Source organism: Oryx dammah, unplaced genomic scaffold (genome assembly GCF_014754425.2).
Source record: "Oryx dammah isolate SB20612 unplaced genomic scaffold, SCBI_Odam_1.1 HiC_scaffold_16, whole genome shotgun sequence".
NCBI lineage: Eukaryota > Metazoa > Chordata > Mammalia > Artiodactyla > Bovidae > Oryx > Oryx dammah.
Genome location: NW_024070200.1, coordinates 42,745,030 through 42,770,642, shown reverse-complemented (window position 1 = coordinate 42,770,642; position 25,613 = coordinate 42,745,030). Strand labels below are relative to the sequence as shown.

The following is a 25,613-nucleotide window of genomic DNA, read 5'->3' as shown; positions in this document are numbered from 1 at the left end:
GATTCTTTACCACTGAGCCACCAGGGAAGCCCCAGATATATAGGAGTTTTTGCTAAAAACAAAAACAAATGCAGCCAGATAGTTGAACACGCAAACATTTTCATTAATCACAAAAAATAGACATCTCAAAGATGTTAGTCCTTTCTTTGTATGGGAAGATGCAAGAGTCTTGGCTTAATGAAATCATTACCTCTGATCACATCTCCACTATCTGGGGCCAGTATCCTGTTTTTCTCCATCCTGAATCCCCTCAGGGCACACCATCAGGCAGCTGCAGATGCTGACGGCTTGATGGCAGGCAACATTTGCTGTTTATCTGAAAGACAGGCGACAATTTTCTGTCTACACCAGCCAGCTTTTTCACTGCAGACTGAATGCTGTCTGTGGAGAGCTGGGGCCATGAATCCCCAAGTCTGGCAACTCTTTCCCTGAGTGGCAGAGGTGGGCAACATTAGAGAGTCATGCTCGCCTTACAAGTTTTTTGCTTCTGAAATCGAAATGATTGTTATTCTTGCACTTAAAGTACAAATCATATGAGTTTCCCCCAGCAGTTCTGGGGCAGTTAGAAGGTTTGCTTTTTCAAATGATGTGTCCTTTGCAAAGCATGTTCAGTATCTGTTGCCAGCAACATCAGAGCATGGGTGGGTCTGTACGAAGCACATTTCCTAAAATCTGGCAACTCTGGCTCCTCTGCCTCTGTGTGAGAGATGGCGGAACAGCCCTGAAGGCTGGGCTTCTCTGTTCGCTCCTGTTCATGCCTTCCTGGCCCCTATGGCTGGGCCTCAGCCTCTCACATTGAGGTCCATCCGGACAGGACTGCAACCCTTTTGCAGCCCCTCAGTCCACTATCCCTGGGCTTGGGGCATCCCGCCTCTCCAGCTCCACCTCTCTGGACCTCCAGGGCTCCTCTTCACACCGCCTCTTCCAGGAAGCTTCCCTTGATACCCCTTGGTGCTCTCTAACATGGAGCACTCTCTGCTCTGTGCTGCCCTTGCATTGTCTGTCTGTGCCTTGTCTGGACTGCTCCTCCTCAGTTGAGTTGGTTGAGTAGCTGGATGAGAATGGTGTCTTGTCTCCCCTCTAACTGTGAGCCTGCTGAAACCTGCACTTGGAAGTTTCCATCAAGTGGAGCCGATTCATAGATTCCTGCTCGCTGTGAGCTTCAAGGTGTTCATGCACTTCCATGCACCTTCTGTTGACAATATTATTTTGACAAAAAACTACTGTGTGGTTTATTTCCACTTTGGGGTAATTGAGCTGCATTTTGTAGTCCATTCCTGTCTCAAACTCATCGGATGGCTACCGCCCTCCTCTCCTCTCCTTCTGTGAGTTGTGAACACTGGATGTGATGTGGGAGAGCCTGCCCAGCACATGGTCTCGATGGGCAGCGTGTAACTCTAGCTGGGTAGAATGGCCTCCCTTGGTTGCTGCCATTAAACCACGTGTCCTTTCTCATAAAACACCTTCCAGAGTCAAGTGGCAGTGTTCCCAGCAGATAAATAGCTCTGAATGGGCTAGTGTGACACTCATAGCTTGCTGTTTACTGGAGAAGCAGGTTTGAAGGAGATACAGCTTTGATCCCTGGGTCAGGAAGATTCCCTGTAGGAGGAAATGGCAACCTATTCCAGTATTCTTGCCTGGGAAATGTGGACTTCCCTGGTGGTTCAAAAGGTAAAGAATCTACCTGCAGTGCAGGAGATGCAAGAGACAGGGCTCTATCCCTGTGTTGGGAAAATCCCCTGGAGAAGGAAATGGCAACCCACTCCAGTATTCTTACCTGGAGAATGCTACAGACAGAGGAGCCTGGTGGGCTACAGTCCATGGGGTCTCAAAGAGTCAGATATGACTGAGCACCCACACATACAAAGCTTTGTTCTCAAAGCATTCCCTGAGCTGTAGGGAATTCCTAGAGGAATAAGACAGTGTCCCTTGTGACTTCCCTGGTGGTCCAGTGGTTAGGACTTCTCCTGCCAAAGCAGGGGGTGATCCCTGTTCTGGGAGCTGAGTCGGACATGACTGAGCACACATACACACGGAAGCTAAGATTCTCCACATGCCTTGCAGTCAAAAAACCAAAACATAAAACAGAAGCTATATTGGAGCAAATTCAATAAAGACTTTAAAAATGATCCACATTAAAAAAAAAAGTCCCTGTCCTGAGAAGCCTGAAGGCTGTCATCACTAGTAAATGATTGCATGTGGATTTGAAAGAGTAGAGCAGTGTCACAGACGAGATAATTATGAATGTACTCTTGATGAGAAAAAAAAAATGTGGAAAAGAAAAGTCTTCTTTCCAGAGCAAGAATTTGAGAGATGAGGAGAAAGGGAAGCACTTTCTGATACATTTCATCTCGTAGCTTCAGTTTCACGTTCATCTCCAAGCATCTGCAACATCAGACCCCCGAGTGTGACTCGGGCATGCTTCTGGGTGGCGTTAACCTGGCACAGCTCGGAGCAGAGCAGCAGGAACCCAGTCAGCCACTCCTCCCAGGCCCCCAGAGGCTCCTCTAAAGAGAGCTTTCTCACTCTCTTTCCCAAACCCGAATGAGCTTTTGCTCTTTGTGAACGTGTCCCACTGAACCGTGAACTGCATGCTAGCCCACCCTATTCTCTGAGAGGCTCTTGGAGAACTGCCCTCTGTCCCTAAAGACAAATGGAAACCTAGTTTTTAAAGGAATCTCCACATTGTTCTCCATAGTGGCCATTTACATTCTCACCAACAGTGCAGGAGGGTTCCCTTTTCTCCATATCCTCTCCAGCATTTATTGTTTGTAGACTTTTGGATGATGGCTATTCTAGCTGGTGTGAAGTGATACCTCATTGTAGTTTTGATTTGCATTTCTCTAAAAATGGGCAAGTTGAGCATCTTTTCATGTGTTTATTGACCATCTCTACCATATGACCCAGCAATCCCACTGTTGGGCATATACCCTGAGATCACAATTCTAAAAGACACATGTACCCCAATGTTCACTGCAGCACTATTTATAATAGCCAGGACATGGAAGCAACTAGATGTCCATTGGCAGATGAATGGATAAAGAAGCTGTAGTGCATATATACAGTGGATTATTACTCAGCCATAAAAAGAAACAAATTTGAATCAGTTTAGTGAGGTAGATGAACCTAGAGCCTTATAAGAGGCAAAGTAGTCAGAAAGAAAAAAACAAATATCATATATTAAAGCATGTATATGGAATCTGGAAAAATGGTACTGATAAACCTAGTAGAGAAGAGACTTGTGGATACAGTGGGGAAGGTAAGGGCAGGACAAACTGAGAGAGTAGCATTGACATATACACTATCATGTGTGAAACAGATAGCTAGTGGGAAGTTTCTAAATAATAGAGGGAGCCCAGCCCAGTGCTCTGTGATGACCTAAGGGGTATGGTGAGGGGAGGAGAGGGAGGCTCAGGAGGGAAGGGATATATGGATATATATATATATATATAATATGACTGATTCATGTTGCTGTCAGGAAGAAACCAACACAAAATGGTAAAGCAATTTTCCACCAATAAAAAAAAAAGGGAAACCTGTCCAGGAGCAGAGGAGCTAGAGCGTGGGACCGGAGGGCTAGGTAGCCTCAAATGTAGCCAAGTTTCTCCATCTTCCTAGGTAGGGTAGGATCCATCTCTCACCCTGATTTCTTCTGAGGTCACCTGTAAAGAGAGACCATATGTAGAGTCTGTCATCCAAACATGGACACTTTGAGAGTGAAAAGAGACCCCACTAATAACCATGCTGAGTCATTAGGCAAAAGCTGGTATGTGCAGGTATGGTCATTCTAACCACACCTGCCCTGCAGGGTGCTGCCCCTTCCAGAACTCCATCCAAATACAGATGTAAATCTATTCCAGTGGTGTCCTTGGGATGACTGAGATGGGCTAGCATGATCTACAGGTCTCTAAAACCAGAAGGAAGAACTGAAAAGCAGTAAACACATGATAAGAATTACAAGGGGGAAAAAAACCTGGCATTTTCCCAGTCTACGTTTCTGATCCTGAAACAGCTACTGGCTGGCTACCACCCCCTGCAGGTGCCTGACCTCCTGTCCCCTCACTGCCCATCTGCTTCTGCTTGGTGGGTGCTATCTTGTTTTCTGCTGAGGGAAGTATGCTGTGAAGAGCACAGACTTTAGATCAGATCCTGACTCCCTACTCCCCTGTGATGAGGCCCATCTTGGCTGGGTTTTTCAGTATCTTTGGGCTTCAGTTTCCCCATGGAAACGATGCAGTCCACCCAGGGGCTAGCAAGAAGAGGATGTTGTTGTGGGTCTCTGCCCAGGGTGCCAGGAATAAAGGGCTGCATTGTTTATAGAGAATTACAAAACACGTGTAGAGAATGGACTTGTGGACTCAAGGCAGGAAGGAGAGGGTGGGATGAATTGAGAGAGTAGCATTGACATATATACACCGCCAGGTATAAAATAGCTAGCTAGTGGCAAGCTGTGCTGTAACACAGGGAGCTCAGCTCGGTGCTCTGTGATGACCTGGAGGAATGGGATGGCATGGCTCAAGAGGAAGGGGATACATGTATGCATATAGCTGATTCATGTTGTTTCATAGCAGAAACTATAGCAACATTGTAAAGAAATTTTATTGGGGGGGGCAATAAAGCCTTAGTAAAAGTTAATGGCTGTTTGTGATCACCCTGTACCAGCAGTTCTTGACAATATCAGTGATAAAATATTTCTCCACTCCAAGGCTGATGGCTCCCAACACCCTTCTCCCCAGTCTAACTTGGTACACCACTATGACCTAATTCTTCAGGTTGTGATGTAGATCAAACAGATAATGCACAGAAAATGCTTAATAATATTTTATGATGATAACTGGCCCTTAGTAAAATCCTCTAAAAGTTAATCCTTTGTCCTTCCTTTTCTGTCCAAAGTCAGAGATTGTTGTATTGATCTGGACTATTTGGTTGCACGCTTTAGTTGTGTCCGACTTTTTGCGACTCTATGGACTGTAGCCCTCCAGGCTACTCTGTCCATGGGATTCTCCAGGCCAGTGACAGAAATTAAAATTGAACTAGTTTAAGCATTAAAAGAGGGAACTTTCTGGCACCAATGATTTAAACACTGAGAGGGTACTCTTTCACTGGTTTATGTTTTCATCACTTTCTTAGAATCAGCTTCATTGTCTTAGATCCAATTCTCCATGAAGTTGGACTCATTACTGCTGAAAAAACCATAATCAGATTCCTAAAGAAAAAGAGAGGAGTGGTAGAAGTGGTCATATTTTGCCTTTGGAGGATTCTGATTGACGTGGCTGGATCATGTCCTAGTCTTCCGGCCAATCACTAAGGAAGGAGAAGTGAGGTATGGTGATTGGTCCAGCTTGTGTCAGGTTGCCCCACCCTCACCCAATCACTATGGGCATAAGGTAGATGAGGTGCTAGGATTGGCCTAGCTTGTGTCATTTGCTCAGTCCTCAGCCAGTCACCATGGACATAGGGTGGATGAGGTACTATGATTGGTTCAACTTGTGTTAGGTACCCAACACTCAACCCAATCACTGTAGCCTGGGAGATGGGATCTTATAAGATGACCACTTCTTGTTTGACTTTCATAATAATGGAATATAATACTTGTTAGTTGCTCAGTCATGTCCAACTCTTTGCAATGCCATAGACAGTAGCCCGCCAGGCTCCTCTGTCCATGGAATTCTCCAGGCAAGAATACTGGAGTGGGTTGTCTTTCCCTTCTCCAGGAGATCTTTCCAACCTAGGGATTGAACCCAGGTCTCTCGCACTGCAGGCCGATTCTTAACCATCTGAGCTACCAGGGAAGCCGATAATGGAACAGCACAAGGTAACCAACAAGGACCTACTGTAGAGCATAGGGAACTCGACCCAATATTCTGTGGTAAAACCTATATGAGGCAAGAGTGTTAAGAAGAATGAATATATGTGTATGTGTATGTATAACTGATGGACTTCCCAGGGGGTGCTAGTGGTAAAGAACACACCTGCCAGTACAGGAGATGTAAGAGGCCTGGGTTTGATCCCTGAGACAGAAAGACCCCCTGGAGAAGGAAATGGCAACCCACTCCAGTATTCTTGCCTGGAAAATCCCATGGACAGAGGAGCCTAGCGGGCTGTATATAGTCCATGGGGTCACAAAGAATTGGATACAACTGAGGAGACCGCACATGTATGACTGAATCTCTTTGCTGTACACCTGAAACGAACACAACGTTGTAAATCAACTACAATAAAATAAAACTTTTTTTTTTAAAGAGAATAGTACAAAAACATTGTGGTGGAGGAGGTTCTGGGTAGGCGGAGAAACAGATGTCCCTAGTAACTCTGCTGCCCAGAGACCCCCCTCTTCTAGTTAAGAGGAAAATAGTTTGGCTACAACTTGAGTACTGAAGAAGAATCTTGAGGGTTCCTTGGAAAACAAGGAGATCAAACCAGTCAATCCTAAAGGAAATCAATCTTGACTATTCATTGGAAAGACCTGAAGCTGAAGTACCAATACTTTGGCCACCTAATGTGAAGAGCTGACTCATTGGAAAAGATCCTGATGCTGGGAAAGATTGAAGGCAGGTGGAGAAGGGGGTGGCAGAGGATGAATGGGGGTTGGATGGCATCACCGATTCAATGCACATAAGTTTGAGCAAACTCCAGGAGATGGTGAAGGACAGCGAAGCCTGGTGTGCTGCAGTCCAAGGGGCCGCAAAGAGTCGGACGTGATATGACTGAATGACTGAACAACAATAGCAACAAGTTGAGAATTGGTATATTTGTACCCTTTAGCTGTGTCAATACCTGGTAGAGATAGTGAACTATGAAGAAGATGTATCCACCTCAGTGGCATAAGGGCGGCTCTCTCCCAGGCTCCAGAGATGCAGTTCATGGTCTGGAGCAGGCCTCGGTGCACACTGCTTAGATTCCTGTGTTGTGGAGGTGGGGTGGGGGGTGGTGTTTGTTCCTGTGTGCACAGCTGCTCTCGTGGCTGGGCTCAGCCTCTTGAGAATGAGGACACATTGTCACTGGAACAGTAACCAAAGTCTCTTCCAGCCCCTGGGCTCCCCTTTCAGGGGCCACAGATTTTTGGAACAACATCAAATGTTGTCCATCATGGAGCCATCACTGTGCTTTGGTTGCTAATCATTTTCTCTTGTTTTCCTCCCTTTTAAACCAAGATAAGATGTTTCCAGTTTTCTTAAGGATTCTTTTGATGAAATAATTCTAATTTATATTTGTATTTCTGTGATAGCCTGGGGAGCTGTTTTATGAGCACAAAGCCTTCTTTTGTGATCTTATCCAAGACAAACTTAGGATCCTTCTTTGTTTCAAAAAGTTACTACCGACCAAAATAGTACTTAAAAAATCAGCTTACTGAAAACAATTATAGAAGGGCCCTCTGCCCATAGAAAAGGCTACTTACTCTCTTGTTGGAATTGTTATAATCATTGCTCTTCTAATGTAGGAGTCAGCAAATGTTTTTTTGTAAAGGGTCAGATAGGAAATATTTTTGGCTTTGTGAGCCATGTATTTATTCTCTTTCACAATTAATTACTCAATTCTGCCTTCATAACGTGGAAGCAACCATAGGCAGTAAATAAGTGAATGGCCAGGGCTGTGTTCCAATAAATATTTAAAAACCAGAGACTGAGCCAGCAGTGGGTCATAGGTCAGAGTTTGCCAACTCTTGTTTTAAAGCATCTTTTCTTTTTAACAGTCTTTGAAAAATTGTAGTTAAAATCTGAGATGCGTCATAATTCTTTCCATTCCATGGAATGGAAACACTGAGTATTGGTCGATGTGTTCACCACAGGGTCCACTAGGAGCTGGTATTAAGAGCCTTAAAATTTTTTTCATTTGATGCAGTAATTCCATTTTCAGGAACCTGTCCTAGATGATATGGCTGTTTTTTCCTATATAGTTATTTACCACTGCATATTTGCTGTGGAAAACCTAGGAATGACTTAATGTCCAATAATAAATTCTCTACTCAAAATAATACCACAGAGCCTTTCAAATAACATTGATTATTAAATCCGTATGAGTTTATATTGTAATATAAAGTGGAAAAATATACACCATGAAACCTCATTTAGTTAAAAGAAATGAGCAGACACGCATAGAAAAAAGATTGACAGAAAATATGCCTAAGTGTTGATATTGGATTGGTCAAAAACGTGCTTCGGGTTTTCCTGTACAATGTGATGGAAAAATCTGAACGAACTTTCTTGTAACTCAATAGTTTATAGAGAGGAAGATTATCTGGGCTTTTACTGTATGTATGGTTGCTTGATTTTTTTTTTTTTTTTTAAAGATCACTTTAGTTTTAGAGGCTTTCCTGGTAGCTCAGACAGTAAAGCATATGCCTGCAATGCAGGAGACTCAGGTTCAATCCCTGGGTCAGGAAGACCCCCTGGAGAAGGGAAAGGCAACCCACTCCAGTATTCTTGCCTGAAGAATTCCATGGACAGAGGAGCCTGATAGGCTACAGTTCAAGGGGTCGCAAAGAGTGACTAACACTTTAGTTTTATAATTTAAAACAATTTAATTTTAAGGAAAAAAGTAAGGAGTTCTTCAACCTTTTAGCCTGAGACAGTGTTGTGTGCATTATTCTAGAACCTTCCTTAGAGAAGCCAAGAGGCAGGGGCTGGGCCAGCTCTAAGAGAGCTTCTCAGACCTTTGCTCTGTATTTCAACACAGTTATCTTAAAGCTCACAAAGTGGCTGCCTGGAGCCTGCCAGTCACTTATATTCTAATTCTCAAAGGAGGTTATTGAGCTCCTCTGTTTAGGTCTTTGAATCCCCACAGAACCATCAAAGCAGGCAAATCTGATGCTATTTCCAGTGAAGAAGACCAAACACAGAGAAAGGAGGTGACCTGCTCCTCTCCCACACTTGCACACACAGGAGCTGTGACTCCTGTCATTGCTGCCCTGTTCACTTTGAAGCACCAAACCCAGACAGTGTGTTAAAAAGCAAAGACATCGCTTTGCTGACAAAGGTTCATATAGTCAAGTCTATAGTCTTTCCAGTAGTCATGCATGGATGTGATAACTGGGCCGTAAAGAAGGCTGAGTGCTGAAGAATTGGTGCTTTTGAACTGTGGGGCTGGAGAAGACTCTTGAGAGTCCCTTGGACAGCAAGGAGATCAAACTAGTCAATCTTAAGTGAAATAAACCCTGACTACTCATTGGATGGACTAATGCTAAAGCTGAAACTCCAGTATTTTGGCTACCTGATGTGAAGAGCTGACTCATAGGAAAAGATCCTGATGCTGGGAAAGATTGAAGGCAGAAAGAGAAGAGGGCAACAGAGGACGAGATGGTTGGATGGCATCACCAACTCAACTGACGTGAGTTTGAGCAAGTTCCAGGAGATGATGAGGGACAGGGAAGCCTGGTGTGCTGCAGTCCATGGAATCGCAAAGAATTGGACATGACTGAGTGACTGAACAACAACTTCAGATTTGGGCTCTGTCATCAAATCTCTCCCAGATTTGGGCTGTATCATCAACAGTTCTCCTTCGTACATTGAATTCAGACAAAATACCTGCTTCCATAGCTGCCTGTTATGTGGAACATTTCTGGGCTTCTTTGGCAAAGGGGCCATTGTGTAATGTGAGCCCTCTACCCTCGTGACCAGCTTAGAGAAAAGCTTGTGGCTTTTGTCCTAAAAGAAGGAAGCTGATTGGGTGGGAGGCTTTGGGCACTGGACTGACTGCGTTCAAAGAACGATGAAGCCAGAGGGCCAGAGTGAAGAGGCTACTGGATGTGGGAGCTGTGGTCCAGAAGGGGATATCTGAGTGTAAAGCCTCAGAGGGAGCAGCTGTGGATGCCTGTGAGTTCCACAGAGTGGTGGTGGGTGTACTGTCTGCCATGGAGTGGGGGGAGCATGCTCAGAGTTGAGGAGGGCAAGGGCAGAGGCAGGGAGGTTGGGTGGATCCTTCACATGAATGCTGAGCCCATCCATGGTGGTAGCAGGTCTTGGGGGCAAACAGAAAGAGTATGAGTGGTGTGCTGATGTCTAAAATGAAAGAAGAGAGTGACCCTGAGGTTGGAAGACTACAGAGACCACGAGGGCTTGTGGGTGGATAAGGCTGACCTGGTGCATCTGGGAGGAGCCAGGGTTATGTGAGAGGAGTGCTGACTTGGAAGGGCTCTGGATGCCCAGGAAGATGGCAGACCTGCCTCTGAGCCTGTAACACACAGGATATGGGAGAACAGGTTTCTTCTGAGTAGTGATGCCACCAAGGAAGGAGAAGGTCAGGCTTTCTGAAAGGAGTTGAGGATGTAACAGTTGTTTATTTCATAGTGGACGTTCCAGAGGGCACTCTGGAGGAGATTAGGGAGGAGAGGAGCAGGGGGCTGGGATGGTGGGAATGAGGACAGAGAGGAGAAGTGACCGGAGTGGCCGGGAGCCTAGGCACTGGCTGCAGGAAAGCAGGATGAGATTCATGGTGGGATCAGCCAGTGATGGCATTGACAAGGAGGGAGTCCTCCTGACCCAGTGGATGAGGTTGGGGGTGGGAAGAGATTCTGGAAGGGGTGGCCTGGTTGATGGTGCTTCTGGGGACCTGCCCTAGAAATCCAGACCCCTGGTTCAAGGCAGAACCGAGGTTCCTGTGGGTCAGGAAAGAAGTAAAAGCAGTGTGTGTGTGTGTGTGTGTGTGTGTGTGTGTGCATGTGTGCGTGCACACATGTGTGTGCTCAGTCATATCTCTTTGTGATCTCATGGACAGTAGCCCACCAGGCTTCTCTGTCCATGGGATTCTCCAGGCAAAAATACTGGAGTGGGTTGCCATTTCCTACTCCAGGAATCTTTCCAACCCAGGGATCAAACCTGTGTCTCTTGTGTCTCCTGCCTTGGCAGCTGGGTTCTTTACCACTTGTGCCACCTGGGAAGAGCAGTATAAATACTAGCTATGTCTCCATATTCTGGGGAACCCTATCATAAGTAAACCCAATTCCCAGGTGTCCATGGGATAGGGAGTGATTCTCAGTCTATCATGCTGGGACTCACTGCCCAGGGCCAGGGGTTGGTCTCATACCTCCATACATCTTCCCTGCTATTAAATCTGTCAAAAATCTAGTTTCCATAAGCCCTTCAGGAACACACCTAGTGCAGAAAGTAGGCATGCTTTCCATTCCTAAGGAGCCTGGAAAGGGGGTTCATTGTGCCAGAGGAAATTGTAGAAGCTCACAGAGAAATAAACTCCGAAGGAGTCATCCCTCAGGGTCACAACAGCAGACCGTGGAAGTGTGTGTTCTCATTTCCTCATGTTCCAGGGCTCATATGCTTCACAGCTGTGATTTATTTTCAGAGCACACTTTGGAATTTGACAGACTCTCAAGCTGACCTTCTTCTCAGCTGAAGCCGTTTGCCATTTGGTAGATGACAAGGCCAGTGACAATTTCCACTAAAACAGCCATGAAAAGAAGACATCTGATAGACAGGTGTCAAACCTGGGATGCAGATAGCACTGAATCGCTGACAGACACCGAGGGTCTCCACTGCATGGGAAGTGCCAGAGTCTCTCCCACCCCCGACCAGCAGACTGAGAGCTGGGCCCCTGATGGGCTTGAATTTTGGGGTACATATCCTGCTTAAAGATGTGTGGCTTTGTAGTGGGCATGATATAGTGGGCTGGTGTTTAGAGAGCTGAGTGCCCCACACCCTACAGAGCCCTGGTCCACATGGGGTCTGAAGGCTGTAGGATCCCAGCTGCTGCAGCAGAAGGTAATGGGGATAGAGAGCTGATCCCGCCATTCAAAGCCCCTGCTGCCTCTTCTCTGCTTGGGACAGTGCGAGCCATTTTGGCTAGGGGGTGCCTTCTTCAAGGACCTTTTGATTTCAAGTGATAGAAACCCATTCAGGGACTTCCCTGGCGGTCCAATGGCTGGGACTTTGACTTCCACTGAGGTAGAGGGTGGTGTGGGGTGGTATGGGTTTGATCCCTGGTTGGGGAGCTGGGATTTCACATGTCTCATGGCCAAAGGACCAAAAAGCTTGGAGCAGAAGGGTTATCATGGTAGATTCAATGAAAGAAAAAAATGTTAGTTGCTTGGTCGTGTGCGACTCTGTGTGACCCCATGCACTGTAGCCCACCAGGCTCCTCTGTCCATGGGATTCTCTAGGCAGGAACGCTGGAGTGGGTAGCCGTTCCTCCTCCAGGGGATCTTCCCGACCCAGGGGTTGAACCCTCGTCTGCTGCAGTTCCTGCATTGTCAGGTGGATTCTTTACCACTGAACTGTCTGGGAAGGCCCCACGCTAGCATGTTACTTAATGCCAGTTGTGTTAAACAGTCCTTTTGTGGATCGGTAAAAATGACTCAGTCCAATCAGCGTATATAGTCCTGCCTCAGAGCCCATGCAGGACCTGACACAGAAAGCAAAATCCACAGAGGCTCAAATCTCTTCTATGAAATGGGGTACTGTCTCTTACATAAAATCGTATAGCATTTGTACATATCCTTGGCTGCGCCTCACATCACATAGGGTCTTAGCTCCCCAATCAGAGATCAAACCTTTGCACCCTGCACTGGAAGCTTAGAGTCTTACCCACTGGATCGCTAGAGAAGTCCCCCTCCTGTACACTTTAATTCATTTCTTGATTACTTGTAACGGCTATATGTAATAACAGTGTAAATGTACGTGCGTGTGTACTGGGTCACTTCAGTCGTCCAACTCCTTGGGAGGAAGGAAGGAAGAAAGGGAGTGAGGAAAGAAGGGAAGAAGGAAGAAACAGATATGAAGCTCTGCATGAAGAACCTAGAAAAGATTTCCCAGAGGCTGTGCCGTCTGAGGTGGGTCCTGAAGGATGAGTTCACCAGGACAACAGCTTGTGTGGAACAGGGAGAGAATTTCTGGCAGGAAGGACCACATCTGCAAATGTGAGAGGGCACAGGGCACTTACAGAAACACCTGCCTGCTAAGGGCTCTGATGAGGCCATGGTCCACAGAGCTGTTCCCTGTATCGTGTGGAAGTCTCTAACCACATCTGGTTACTGAGCACCCAAAACGGGGCTAGTCAGAATTGAAATGTGCTGCTCTTGTAAAATACACACCAGTTTCAAAGTTATAGTATGAGAAAAGGCGACATAGCCCATTAATAATTTTTGCATGAATTACGTGTTGAAAGGATAATATTTGGGGTATATTTTTAGAAGTAATTTTACCCATTTCTTTTAACTTTTAAAAAACTGCTTCTGCTAGAACATTTAAAATGACATAGGTGGCTTTTGGACAGGATACTCGGAAGTGTAGGGGAAATGAGGTTGAGTGGCAGACAGGGACCAAAGACTCTCTAAGGAGCTCCTGTAAGCAATGCAGTCTTTAAATTTTTTATTTTATATTGGAGTACAGTTGTTTTTCAGTGTTGTCTTAGTTTCAGATGTACAGCAACGTGATTTAGTTACACATGTATCTGGGCTTCTCTGGTGGTGCAACAGCAAAGACTCACCTGTCAATGCAGGAGACATAGCAGATACAGGTTCTATTCCTGGGTCGGGAAGACCCTGTAGAGGAGGAAATGGCAACCCACTCCAGTATTCTTGCCTGGAAAACTCCATGGACAGAAGAGCCTGGCGGGCTACAGTCCACGGAGTTGCAGAGTTGGTTATGAGTGAGCAGCCGAACAACAAATATGTATATCTATTCTTTTTCAGATTCTTTTCTCTATAGGTTATTACAGAGTATTGAGTAGAGCTCCCTGTGCTTTACAGTAGGGATACATGAAGAGGTCGGGATATATATACCACTATATGGACCTTCTCTGATGGCTCAGATGGTAAAGAATCGCATACAATGCAAGAGACCCGGGTTCGATCCCTGGGTTGGGAAGATCCCCTGGAGAAGGGAGTGACAGCTCACCCCAGTATTCTTGCCTGGAGAACCCTATGGACAGAGGAGCCTGGTGGGCTACAGTCCATGGGGTCTCAAAGAGTTGGACATGATGGAGTGGCTAATACACACACACACCATATAAAATAAATAATCAACAGGGACCTTCATCTAACAATGCAGTCTTAAGCCAAGAGGTACACAGTCGGATATGTATTGTCTAGACAGCCATCAGCCATGTGAAAGGTGAATCAAGGAGAAAGGATGCTGAGGGCTGGAAGTGAGACTCCCTTGAGGAATAAATGATGAGCCAAACAAGATGGCGAGACTGAGTGTGCAGGAGGTGAGGTGAAATGACATTTAGAATTCTGACTTCGATTGTTGTTGGCTGGAAATGCTTTAGCTGGTGTCTGGGTGGGGTTGATGCTGCCTTTGAGGTGTGCAGTCATCCACTGGTGGTTTAGATCTTGGTGCTGGAGGTGTAGATGTAGGTTCGTTAGGGTAGAGGTGATCCTCAAAACGGAGTGGCTAAAATCACATAGGACAGTGGTCTCCAACCTTTTTGGCAACAGGGGCCAATTTCATGGAAGACAGTTTTTCCGCAGACAGTAGGGTGGAAGGATGGTTTCGGGATGATTTAAATACATTACATTTCTTGTGCACTTTATTTCTGACCTGATGCTGCCGCTGATCTGACTGGAGGGACCAGTCCATGGCCCAGAGGTTGGGGACTCCTGGCAAAAGGGAAACATAGAACAAGAAGAGAAGATGGCTGAGGTTGGAGCCTCTGGGAGAGGGAGGAGCCTCTGGGGGAGGCGAGTGGAGAGTATTGTCAGAAGCCAAGGGGAGGGAGGATTTTCAAGAATCATTGTGCCTCAGCAAAAGCAGTCAGATAAGTCAAAGGGAAAGCATGTTTTGGATTTAGCAATAAGAATGTTGTTGGTGACCTTGGTGAACGCCGTTTCCATGAAGCCGTGGAAGACAAAGCTGAACTGGGGGGACTTGTGATGGAATTGGACAAAGCAGAGACGGCGGGTATGGACCACTCTTTGAGAAAACAAAGCGTTAGGATTGTGTGGATTTCATTGCTTTAAGAATGTTGGGAATTCCAAGAAACAATTTGCATGGCTCCATGTGTTTTCACTTGGAGAGCTCTCCCCTCACCTGCACCCCACAATCAAAGACAGAGGTTCATGCAAATGTCTTTCCTCTCTCTCTGTCTCTGTCTCAGGCCGGATCTTGGACCTGAAGACTGGGACAGTCAAGAAAGAAGGGCAGCAGTCATCCATGAGGATGTGCATGGGTTCCCGGAGGTCCTTCATCTGCAGGATGAGGTCTGTTTGGGGCAGCAATGGGCTGGGGCTCTGGTGGGGCTACTCCCTTCCCCCTGCTGCTGAGCATCCTGAGGGGCCCTTAGATCACACCTTCACCCTGGTGATGTCACCTCCTGACTGCAGCCCCATGTCACCTCCTTCTTGGTCTGTCTCACCTATAAATGGAGAAGAGGAGTCGGCAGTTGGACATAGAATTCTGGAATTCATGGGAGAGCCTGGGGCTGAAGATAGAGAGTTGAGGGTTGACAGCAGTGAGATTGGAAAAGACCCTGATGCTGAGGGCAGGAGGAGAAGGGGGCAACAAAGGATGAGATGGTTGGATGACATCACGGACTCCTTGGATGCGAGTTTGAGCAAACTCCAGGAGATGGTGAAGGACAGGGAAGCCTGGTGTGCTGCACTCCATGGGGTTACAAAGAATCAGACACAACTGAGCAACCTAACAACTGCACAGACTGTCTTCCCTCTGTTCAGCCGGCAGGGACAAGCTGAGTGGCTCAGACTCACATGCATTAGTGTCCACCTAGGGACAAAATGCATCAGTTAGTGCAGTCCAGCACAGCAAGGGCTTTCCTCAGTGCTTTGGCCAGTAGAGTAAATGCCCATCCTAGCTAGATGGACATTCAGTGTAGCACAGCAAGGTGAATTCTTCATTGTGCCATCTAAGAAGTTGCCTTGTGCATAAATTTATTGGAATCTTCAAGTATTCCATTCCTAAGTAGCCTCCAGTGCCCTTATTTAATTAATTTATTTGTCTGTGCTGGGTCTTAGTTATAGCATGCAGGATATTTGATCTTCATTGTAGCATGTGGAATCTTTAGTTGTAGCATGCAAACTATTAATTGAGGCATGTGGGATTTAGTTCCCTGACTAGGGATTGACCCCAGGCCCCCTGCATTGGAAGCACAGAGTCTTAGCCACTGGACCACCAGGGAAGTCTCTCTAATACCATTACTGTGCTGTGCTTAGTTCCTTAGTCGTCTCCAACTCTTTACAACCCCATGGACTAGAGCCTGAATTTTCCAGGCAGGAATACTGGAGTGGGTTGCCATTTCCTCCTCCATGAGATCTTCCCGACCCAGGGATCAAACCCAGGTCTCCTGCATTGGCAGGCAGATTCTTTATCACTGTGCCACCTGGGAAGCCCTCCAATACCATTATCACTGACCTATCGACCAGAACCAGGCGGTCCCACCCCTGCCCTGGTACCTCTGGGTTGCTTTTCCCAGTGCCACACCCACACTACCTGGATTTACCTGTGAGGCAAGGAGCACTGCCATCTGCTGAGAGCATGGCCTTGCCCTCCAAATAAAGCAGCTTAATTTCAGGAAGACACTGGGCACAGCCTGCCAGAGGGCAGAGGGCTGTGCCAGCATCCCTAGGCAGCTACCTCTTGGATGGATCCTGCTGTGAAAACATGCCCATTCTGGCAGCTGCCCCAGGCCTCAGAGTATAATTGGACTCTTGTCTTTGCTGCACTGAATCCCGAGGCATTGAGGACATCATCTACTGTGAAGTTGGGAAATGGAAGTGCGAACTGAGAACACAGGTCAGAGGTTGGCCAGAGTGCAGGCTGTGGATGCTTGGAGCCTGGGATGCAGAGACAGTTATGGAGAAGGGAGGCAGAAAAGATGCTGCTTGAAAGGGCAATGGGACACCTCACACCCCCTGCCTCCCAGAGAAGGACCCATAGAAAGATCCGATTCCAGACTCGTTCTCCTCCTGTCCCCAGTTTGTTGCCATCCGCAGGCTCACAGTGGTCTGCTCATTCCTAGTTCCAGAACATTGCCGGGGAGGAGGGACTTTCTACACTGTGAATCTGAAGCCTGAGAAGATGATTCTGTTTGTCAACTGGCAACATCTGTTTTGAGTTGATGCCTCTGCTCGGGCCTGAAGAGACACTAGCTGTCATCACCACCCTTCCCTTGTTCCCTGAAAGCCCCCAAATTACACTGAAATGATCTGCAGGGTGGAGCATGGCCAAGATGCTCTGAGTGTCTGTCCATAGGTCTCTGGCTTCTGGGCTGGACTGGAGACCATCTACCTGTGCACTGAAGAATGGGTCCCCTCCCTTGCCTTCAGTGATGATAGGAATTCATAGACATGCAGCCCTGCTTCTGCACTTTGGAAAGAAAGTAGCTATACGGCTCACCTGTGTAAGTGTGGTCACATTAGATAAGGTCCATATACTTGCCTTGAGAGTTGCTTGGATTGCAAGGAGGTCAAACCAGTCAGTCCTAAAGGAAATCAACCCTGAATATTTGTTGGAAGGACTGATGCTAAAGCTGAAGCTTTAGTACTTTGGTCACCTGATGCGGAGAGACAACTCATTGGGACCTGATGCTGGGAAAGACTGAGGGCAAGAGGAGAAGGGGCCAGCAGAGGATGAGGTGGTTGGATGACATCACTGACTCAATGGACATGAGTTTGATCAAACTTCAGGAGATAGTGAAGGACAGGGAGGCCTGGTGTGCTGCAGTCCAAAGAGGGTCGCAAAGAATCAGACATGACTGAGTGACCGAACAACAAATATACTTGCCTGCAGCGCTGTGGGCTTTATATGCTTGGCTGGCTCTTCACTCGTTCTAATGTGTTTCTCACATCTTAGGTGTGGAAATGCTCCTTTGGACCATCTTCCTCTAAACAGACTAACCACCATGAGGAAGAGGTTCAGGTCAGTAGGCCTTTCAGTTTTTATCTTTATTTTTAAAAATATTTATTTATTCGGCTGTGCTGGGTCTTAGATGTGGCACATGGGATCTTTAGTTGCAACATGTGGGATCTAGTTTCCTGACCAAGGATCGAATCCAGGCCCCCTGCATTAGGAGCACAGAGTACTAGTCACTGGACCACCAGGAAAGTCCCAGTAGGCATGATGGATGTTTTGGGGCTATGCCAGTAGATAGCTTCAATGCAGTAAGCTAAGGAATAGCTGAATTTAAAGACAAGCTTAGCCATAGAAAGCACCAAGAGACTCACACATCAGAGTTACTGTGGCTCAGCTGAGAAAGGTGTTGGGTGGATTTATTTTGGACATGAATACTATGAGGGAGGAGGGGAAGGGGGATGGTGGGAAGTGAAGATGCAGAAACACAAGGTCAACAGGTGGACCCAGAAGCTTAGGTACTAAAGGAGTCATGGGCATCCTTGCCTCACCCCCAGGTGCTGAAAGCCAGCTCATGATGTTCTTTCTCTAGGAATGGCCTTGGCCCTGTGAAGGAAGGAGAAGCCCAGTATGCTGTGGTCCACTGCACAGGCTACATCAAGGCTTGGCCGCCAGCAGGTAAGGAGAACCTGCATCTTCATTCCCAGGGGATTGAATGCTGGTTCATGTCACCATGGTATCCTGTTAGAAATGCATTCTTATAGAAAGAGACTGGAAAATACTCTTATTTTCCATTGCAGTTAGAATGTAATGGTCTTTGTAATGGAAAAAAGTCTTGCTACTTGAAACAAAGGTTTGTAAAAGAGCAATCCTGCAAAAGTGATTGGCGCCTCACAAATCCTTTCTGTGATCTGTCACTGAGAGCACTCTGGAAAGTCAGAGGGACATTTGAGATGATAATTGTATTCAAGTCACTAGAGAAATGCAAATCAAAACACAATGATGAAATACCTCTCACACTCACTAGTGTGGTTAAAATAGACAATAATGCATGTTGATAAGGGTTTGGAGCAACTGGAACCCTCATCCGTTGCTGGTGGGGGTGTAAAATGAAGCAGCTGCTTTGGAAAACAGTCTGGAAGCTCCTCAAAATGTTGAGCCTAGACTTGCCATATGACTCAGCAGTTTCACTCCAAGGTATATACTCAAGAGAACTGAAAGCATATGTTCACAAAGAAAATTGTACCTGAATGTTCATAGCAACATTATTCATGGTGGCCAAAATGTGGAATCAAATTACATATGTACATTTATGGATAAATAAAAAGTGGTATACCCATATGATAGCTTCAGTGCACTAAGCTAAGCTAATAATAATTCAGCAATAAAAAGCAGTGAAGGAAAAGGAAAGGGTGGAACAAATTGAGAGAGTAGCATTGATATATACATTAATACAATACCATGTGTAAAATAGCTAGCTAGTAGAAAGCTGCTATATAGCACAAGGAGCTCAATTCAGTATTCTGTGATGACCTAGAAGGGTGTGATGGTGGGAGTGGGAGGGAGGCTCAAGAGGGAGGGGGGTTATATGTAAACTTAGATCTGATTCACATTGTTTACAGAAGAAACTTACACAACACTGTAAAGAAATTGACTGGCAGATGCCAGGGGTGGAGGGGGGGGGGAAAGCAATGAAGTATAGATTCATGCTATAATATGGGTGAACCTTGAAAACATCATGCTAAGTAAAAGAAAGTTAGACACAAAAGGCCACATTACAGTTCCATGTATGTGAAACATCCAGAATAGGCAAATCCATTGAAACAAAAAGTAGATTTGTGGTCTCCAGGTTCTGGGGGGAAAGGAAAATTGGGAATGACTGCTAATGGTTTGTTTTTGTTGTTGTTCAGTTGCTAAGTCGTGTCCTACTCTGTAACCCCATGAATTGCAGTATGCCAAGCCCCTCTGTCCTCTACTATCTCCCGGAGTTTGCTCAAATTCCTGTCCATTGAGTCAGTGATGCCATCCAGTCATCTCATCCTCTGCCGCCCCCTTCTCTTTTGCCTTCAATCTTTCCCAGCACAGGGTCTTTTCCAGTGAGTAGGCTCTTCTCGTCAGGTGGCCGAAGAATTGGATCTTCAGCTTCAGCATCAGTTCTTTCAGTGAATATTCAGTGTTGTGTTTCCTTCTGAGGTGACAAAAATGTTCTAAATTTAGATAGTAGTAACAGCTGCACAACTGTGCAAATCTACTAAAACCCACTGAATTGTAATCTTTAAGATGGCAAATTTTATAGTATGTGAATATTTTATTTTGCCTTAATTATATTCCTTTTCTGATGCTCTTCCTTCCTTTGTGGAGATCTGAGTTTCTGATCTATATCATTTCCTTCTTCATGAAGATCTTGCTTTTAACATTCCTTGCAGGACAACTCTGCTGGTGATGAATTCTCACCATTTTTGTTTTTCATAGAAAGTTATTATTTCTCCTTCACACTTGGAGGACAGTTTCACTGGATATAGAATTTTAGGTTGGTGGTTATTTTCTTTCCACATTTTAAATATTCACTTCACTTTCTTGTTTGCATGGTTTCTGATGAGAAGTCTACATGATTCTTATCCTCATTTTTCTATATGTAGTGTGGGACTTTTTTTCTGGCTTCTTTCAAGATTTTTCTTTGTTTTTGCATTTTTGAAGTTTGAATATGATAGTATAATTTGTTTAGTTTTTATGGGATTTTTTGGTTATTATTGTTGTTGTTGTTTTTCTAGTCCCTGAGTTGTGTCCAACTCTTTGCGACCCCATGGACTGTAGCCCACTAGGCTCCCCTGTCCATGGGGTTCTCTAGGCAAGACTATTAGAGTGGGTTGCCATCTCCTTCTCCAGGGGATCACTCCAACTTGGGGACTGAACCCACATCACCTTCTTGGCAGATGGATTCTTTACCACTGAGCCACCAGGGAAGCCCCATTGATTATTTGTACTGGTTGGTATTTTTTCTGAGCTTGGGTCTGTGGTTTGGTGTCCGTCATTAATTTTGGAAAATTCTTGGACATTATTTCTTCAAATATTTCTTTTGTTTCATTCTCTTCTTTTGGTATTCCAATTACATGTATATCTTTTGAAACTGGACTACAGTTTGGGGGTATTCTGTTCTGGGCTTTTTATTCTTTTTTGTCTTTGCATTTCAGTTTTGGAAATGTCAGTTGCTATATCTGCAAGCTCACTGATTCTTTTCTTGACTATGTCCAGTCTACTGATGAGACTGTCAAAGGCACTGTTTTCTGTTACAGTGTTTTTTTGTTTTTCTACCATTTCCTTTTTATTCTTTCTTAGAGTTTCCATCTCTCTGTTTACATTACCCATATGTTCTTTATTTTATCTACTTCTTCCACTAGTGCTTTGAACATATTAATCATAGTTATTTTAAATTCCCAGCCTAGTCATTTCAAAATCCATGTCATATCTGAGTCTGGTTCTGATATTTAATTGTCTCTTTGAGCTATGTTTGTTCCTGCCTTTTAGCATATCTTGTAAATCTTTGTTGAAATCCAAGTGTGATATATCAGATAATAAGAACTGAGGTAAATAGGTCTGTACTGTGAGGTTTTATATTAATCTTGCAATAACTTGGCAATGTTTAATGTTTGAGATAAAGATAGACAGATATCAATATATCAGTTTTATGGTATATCTTATTTGTATATGTTTTTCTACTTAGACCATGCTCATGCCTATGCTCAGTTGCTCAGTCCTATCCTACTCTTTTCGACCCTATGGATGGTAGCCCACCAAGCCCCTCTGTCAATGGAGTTTTCCATGCAAGAGTACTAGAATGGGTTGCCATTCCCTTCTCCAGGAGATCTTCCCAGCCCAGTGATAGAATCTGCATCTCTTGTGTATCCTGTATTGGCAGGCAGATTCTTTACTACTGCACCACCTAGGAAGCCCATACTTATATCATAATGCATAAAATCATCAAAGTGTTGCTTGCCTTAAGGTTGGGCTCCAGGACAGAAACTCAGAAGGCAGTGATTCATTTACAGTGTCCAGAGCCTGGACCTTAGCTTTGTGGATCCATAGTCTTGACCATGCTGCACAACTCTTCAGACCCAGGGTTCTTAGAGAGAGTCCTCCAAAGCTGTCGTGTTAATCAGGTACAACTCTGTGATGCCCTGGGGCTTCCTCTTCACTGGCGTGGATGCCCATGGCTACTATCCTGGAAATCTATGAGGTTTGAAAGTACTTGAGGCAACAGATTTATGCTGGAAGGTTGTTTGATGAGAAGCAAAGAAGAGCAAAGGGCTGTGGGCAGCCTGGTGAAAGACTTCTAGCCATGGCTCACTGGGACACGTGATGGCCTCATCCATGCCATCTGCTGAGCAAGGCTCTGGGGCACTAGACAGAGGCCCAGCCCTTGGGGAATGCAAAGATGCGTTGGTGGGGGACAAGCAGGTACACTGATGACTCCAGGAGAGTGTGGGCAGGAAGTCAGCCCTGTGGATGGAGGCGGGGTCCTTCACCTGCCCCAGGGTCAGGAGAGGCTCCCCAAATGAGACTCTGTAGAAAGCTACCCCAGTCCTGCCAAATTCAGCCTCTGGACCAGCAGATCATCTCCTTCTTGATGCTTTCGTCATTTGAATTCATCGTCCTTATTATACCAGGCAAACTTCTCTTCCAGTTTCTGGCCTCAAAGTGCTCTTTTTCTACCATTTTATTTGACTGCCATGCCTGCCTATCACAAGAAAGGAGGCTGAGGACCAAGGTGCAGGCAGGTGACTGCATCCAGAGAGTCTGCTAGGAGGATTCACTGCAAGACTTCCCTGGTGGTCCAGTGGTTAAGATTCCACTCTTCCAATGCAGGGGACGTGGGTTCGATTCCTGGTTGGGGAGCTAAGATTCCACTTGTCATGTGGCCAAAAAGAAAAATTCTAAAAAAGTGATTCAGAGCCGGCTTTTCTGGAGTCCTTTGGAGTTCTATACATGAGAGAGCTGAAGGGTACAGGCTAATAGGGCGGAAGGAGTTGTGAGGCATTAAATCTCCAACAACTGCCCTTGAAACTTTGCCACATGAGAAACAGTTGAAGGAGCCGGGAGTGTTTATCTTGGAGAAAGCAAGACATGATTTTTGTCTTCAAGTATTTGAGGGGGTGTCATATGAAGGAGGAATTAAACTTACTTAGGATAGTTCCAGAGGGCACAATTTGGACCAAAAGGCGGATTTTCACTGAATAGGAAGAAATGAGCAAAAGCTCTGAACAGGGCGTTACATACATTTACAAATATGAATACACACACATGCTAAGCATCTGGAAGGAATTCGGCCTCCTGTTCATCAGAACTACAATAATGTTAAAATAATTTTATACCATCTTCTCTTACCTATCAAGTAGCAAAAAATTTATGACAAAATACACAGTATTGGGAAGGTTCAGGAAAATGGACACTTGTGTTCTGCTGTGCCTGTGTGCTCAGTCGATTCAGTCATGTCTGACTGTTTGCAACCTTATGGGCTGTAGCCCGCCAGGCTTCTGTGTCCATGGAATTCCCAGGCAAGAATACTGGAGTGGGTTGCCACACCCTCCCCAGGGGATCTTCCTGACCCAGGGATTGAACCTGTGTCTCATTAACTTTCCTGCATGGCAGGCAGATTCTGTACCCACCTGGAAACGTCAGTGTTCTGCTGATGGGAATTTAAATCAGTACAAACCTTCTGTAGAATAACTTGAGAGTATATATTAAATGCCTTAAAATGTGCAATCAATATATAGGAATTAATCAGAGATGTGTGTATTGTATGGTTAAACATTGTTGTGAAAACCTTGAATTGTTTTAAATTTCAAAGTCTAAATATTGTAAATATCTAAATTTCAATGATTAAGAATTGGCTAAAACTAGCATATAATGTCTATATGATAGGATACTGTGCTGTGTGCTATGCTTAGATGCTTTAGTCGTGACTAACATCCAAGTCTATGCCCCAACCAGTAACGCTGAAGAAGCTGAAGTTGAACAGTTCTATGAAGACCTACAAGACCTTTTAGAACTAACACCCAAAAAAGCTGTCCTTTTCATTATAGGGGACTGCAATGCAAAAGTAGGAGGTCAAGAAACACCTGGAGTAACAGGCAAATTTGGCCTTGGAATGCGGAATGAAGCAGGGCAAAGACTAATAGAGTTTTGCCAAGAAAATGCACTGGTCATAGCAAACATCCTCTTCCAACAACACAAGAGAAGACTCTACACATGGACATCACCAAATGGCCAACACCGAAATCAGATTGATTATATTCTTCACAGCCAAAGATGGAGAAGCTCTATACAGTCATCAGAAATAAGACCAGGAGCTGACTGTGGCTCAGATCATGAACTCCTTATTACCACATTCAGACTCAAATTGAAGAAAGTAGGGAAATCTGCTAGACCATTCAGGTATGACCTAAATCAAATACCTTATGATTATATAGTGGAAGTGAGAAATAGATTTAAGGGCCTAGATCTGATAGATAGAGTGCCTGATGAACTATGGAATGAGGTTCGTGACATTGTACAGGAGACAGGGATCAAGACCATCCCCATGGAAAAGAAATGCAAAAAAGCAAAATGGCTGTCTGGGGAGGCCTTACAAATAGCTGTGAAAAGAAGAGAGGTGAAAAGCAAAGGAGAAAAGGAAAGATATACACATCTGAATGCAGAGTTCCAGAGAATAGCAAGGAGAGATAAGAAAGCCTTCTTCAGCAATCAGTGCAAAGAAGTAGAGGAAAAGAACAGAATGGGAAAGACTAGAGATCTCTTCATGAAAATTAGAGATACCAAGGGGACATTTCATGCAAAGATGGGCTCGATAAATGACAGAAATTGTATGGACCTAACAGAAGCAGAAGATATTAAGAAGAGGTGGCAAGAATACACAGAAGAACTGTACAAAAAAGATCTTCACGGCCCAGATAATCATGATGGTGTGATCACTCATCTAGAGCCAGACATCCTGGAATGTGAAGTCAAGTGGGCCTTGGAAAGCATCGCTAGGAACAAAGCTAGTGGAGGTGATGGAATTCCAGTTGAGCTGTTTCAAATCCTGAAAGATGATGCTGTGAAAGTGCTGCACTCAATATGCCAGCAAATTTGGAAAACTCAGCAGTGGCCACAGGACTGGAAAAGGTCAGTTTTCATTCCAATCCCAAAGAAAGTCAATGCCAAAGAATGCTCAAACTACCGCACAATTGCACTCATCTCACATGCTAGTAAAGTAATGCTCAAAATTCTCCAAGCCAGGCTTCAGCAATATGTGAACCGTGAACTTCTGATGTTCAAGCTGGTTTTAGAAAAGGCAGAGGAACCAGAGATCAAATTGCCAACATCCACTGGATCATGGAAAAAGCAAGAGAGTTCCAGAAAAACATCTATTTCTGCTTTATTGACTATGCCAAAGCCTTTGAATATGTGGATCACAATAAACTGTGGAAAATTCTGAAAGAGATGGGAATACCAGACCACCTGACCTGCCTCTTGAGAAATCTGTATTCAGGTCAGGAAGCAACAGTTAGAACTGGACATGGAACAACAGACTGGTTCCAAATAGGAAAAGGAGTACGTCAAGGCTGTATATTGTCACCCTGCTTATTTAACGTATATGCAGAGTACATCATGAGAAACACTCGGCTGGAAGAAACACAAACTGGAATCAAGATTGCTGGGAGAAATATCAATAACCTCAGATATGCAGATGACACCACCCTTATGGCAGAAAGTGAAGAGGAACTAAAAAGCCTCTTGCTGAAAGTGAAAGAGGAGAGTGAAAAAGTTGGCTTAAAGCTCAACATTCAGAAAACAAAGATCATGGCATCTGGTCCCATTACT

The 25,613-nt window shown here is 45.1% G+C and overlaps 1 protein-coding gene across 4 annotated transcripts in view; it reads left to right on the top strand.

Annotated features, from left to right (window-relative positions):
- ARNT2 (aryl hydrocarbon receptor nuclear translocator 2) overlaps positions 1-25,613 on the top strand; it is a 192,157-nt gene that overhangs the window by 82,146 nt on the left and 84,398 nt on the right. For all 4 annotated transcript variants that reach the window (XM_040257409.1, XM_040257408.1, XM_040257411.1 and 1 more), the window contains exons 6-8: positions 15,046-15,148; positions 17,757-17,822; positions 18,346-18,431. In XM_040257409.1, coding sequence (XP_040113343.1) covers positions 15,046-15,148; positions 17,757-17,822; positions 18,346-18,431 — 255 coding nt within the window. The remainder of the gene's footprint in view (positions 1-15,045; positions 15,149-17,756; positions 17,823-18,345; positions 18,432-25,613) is intronic.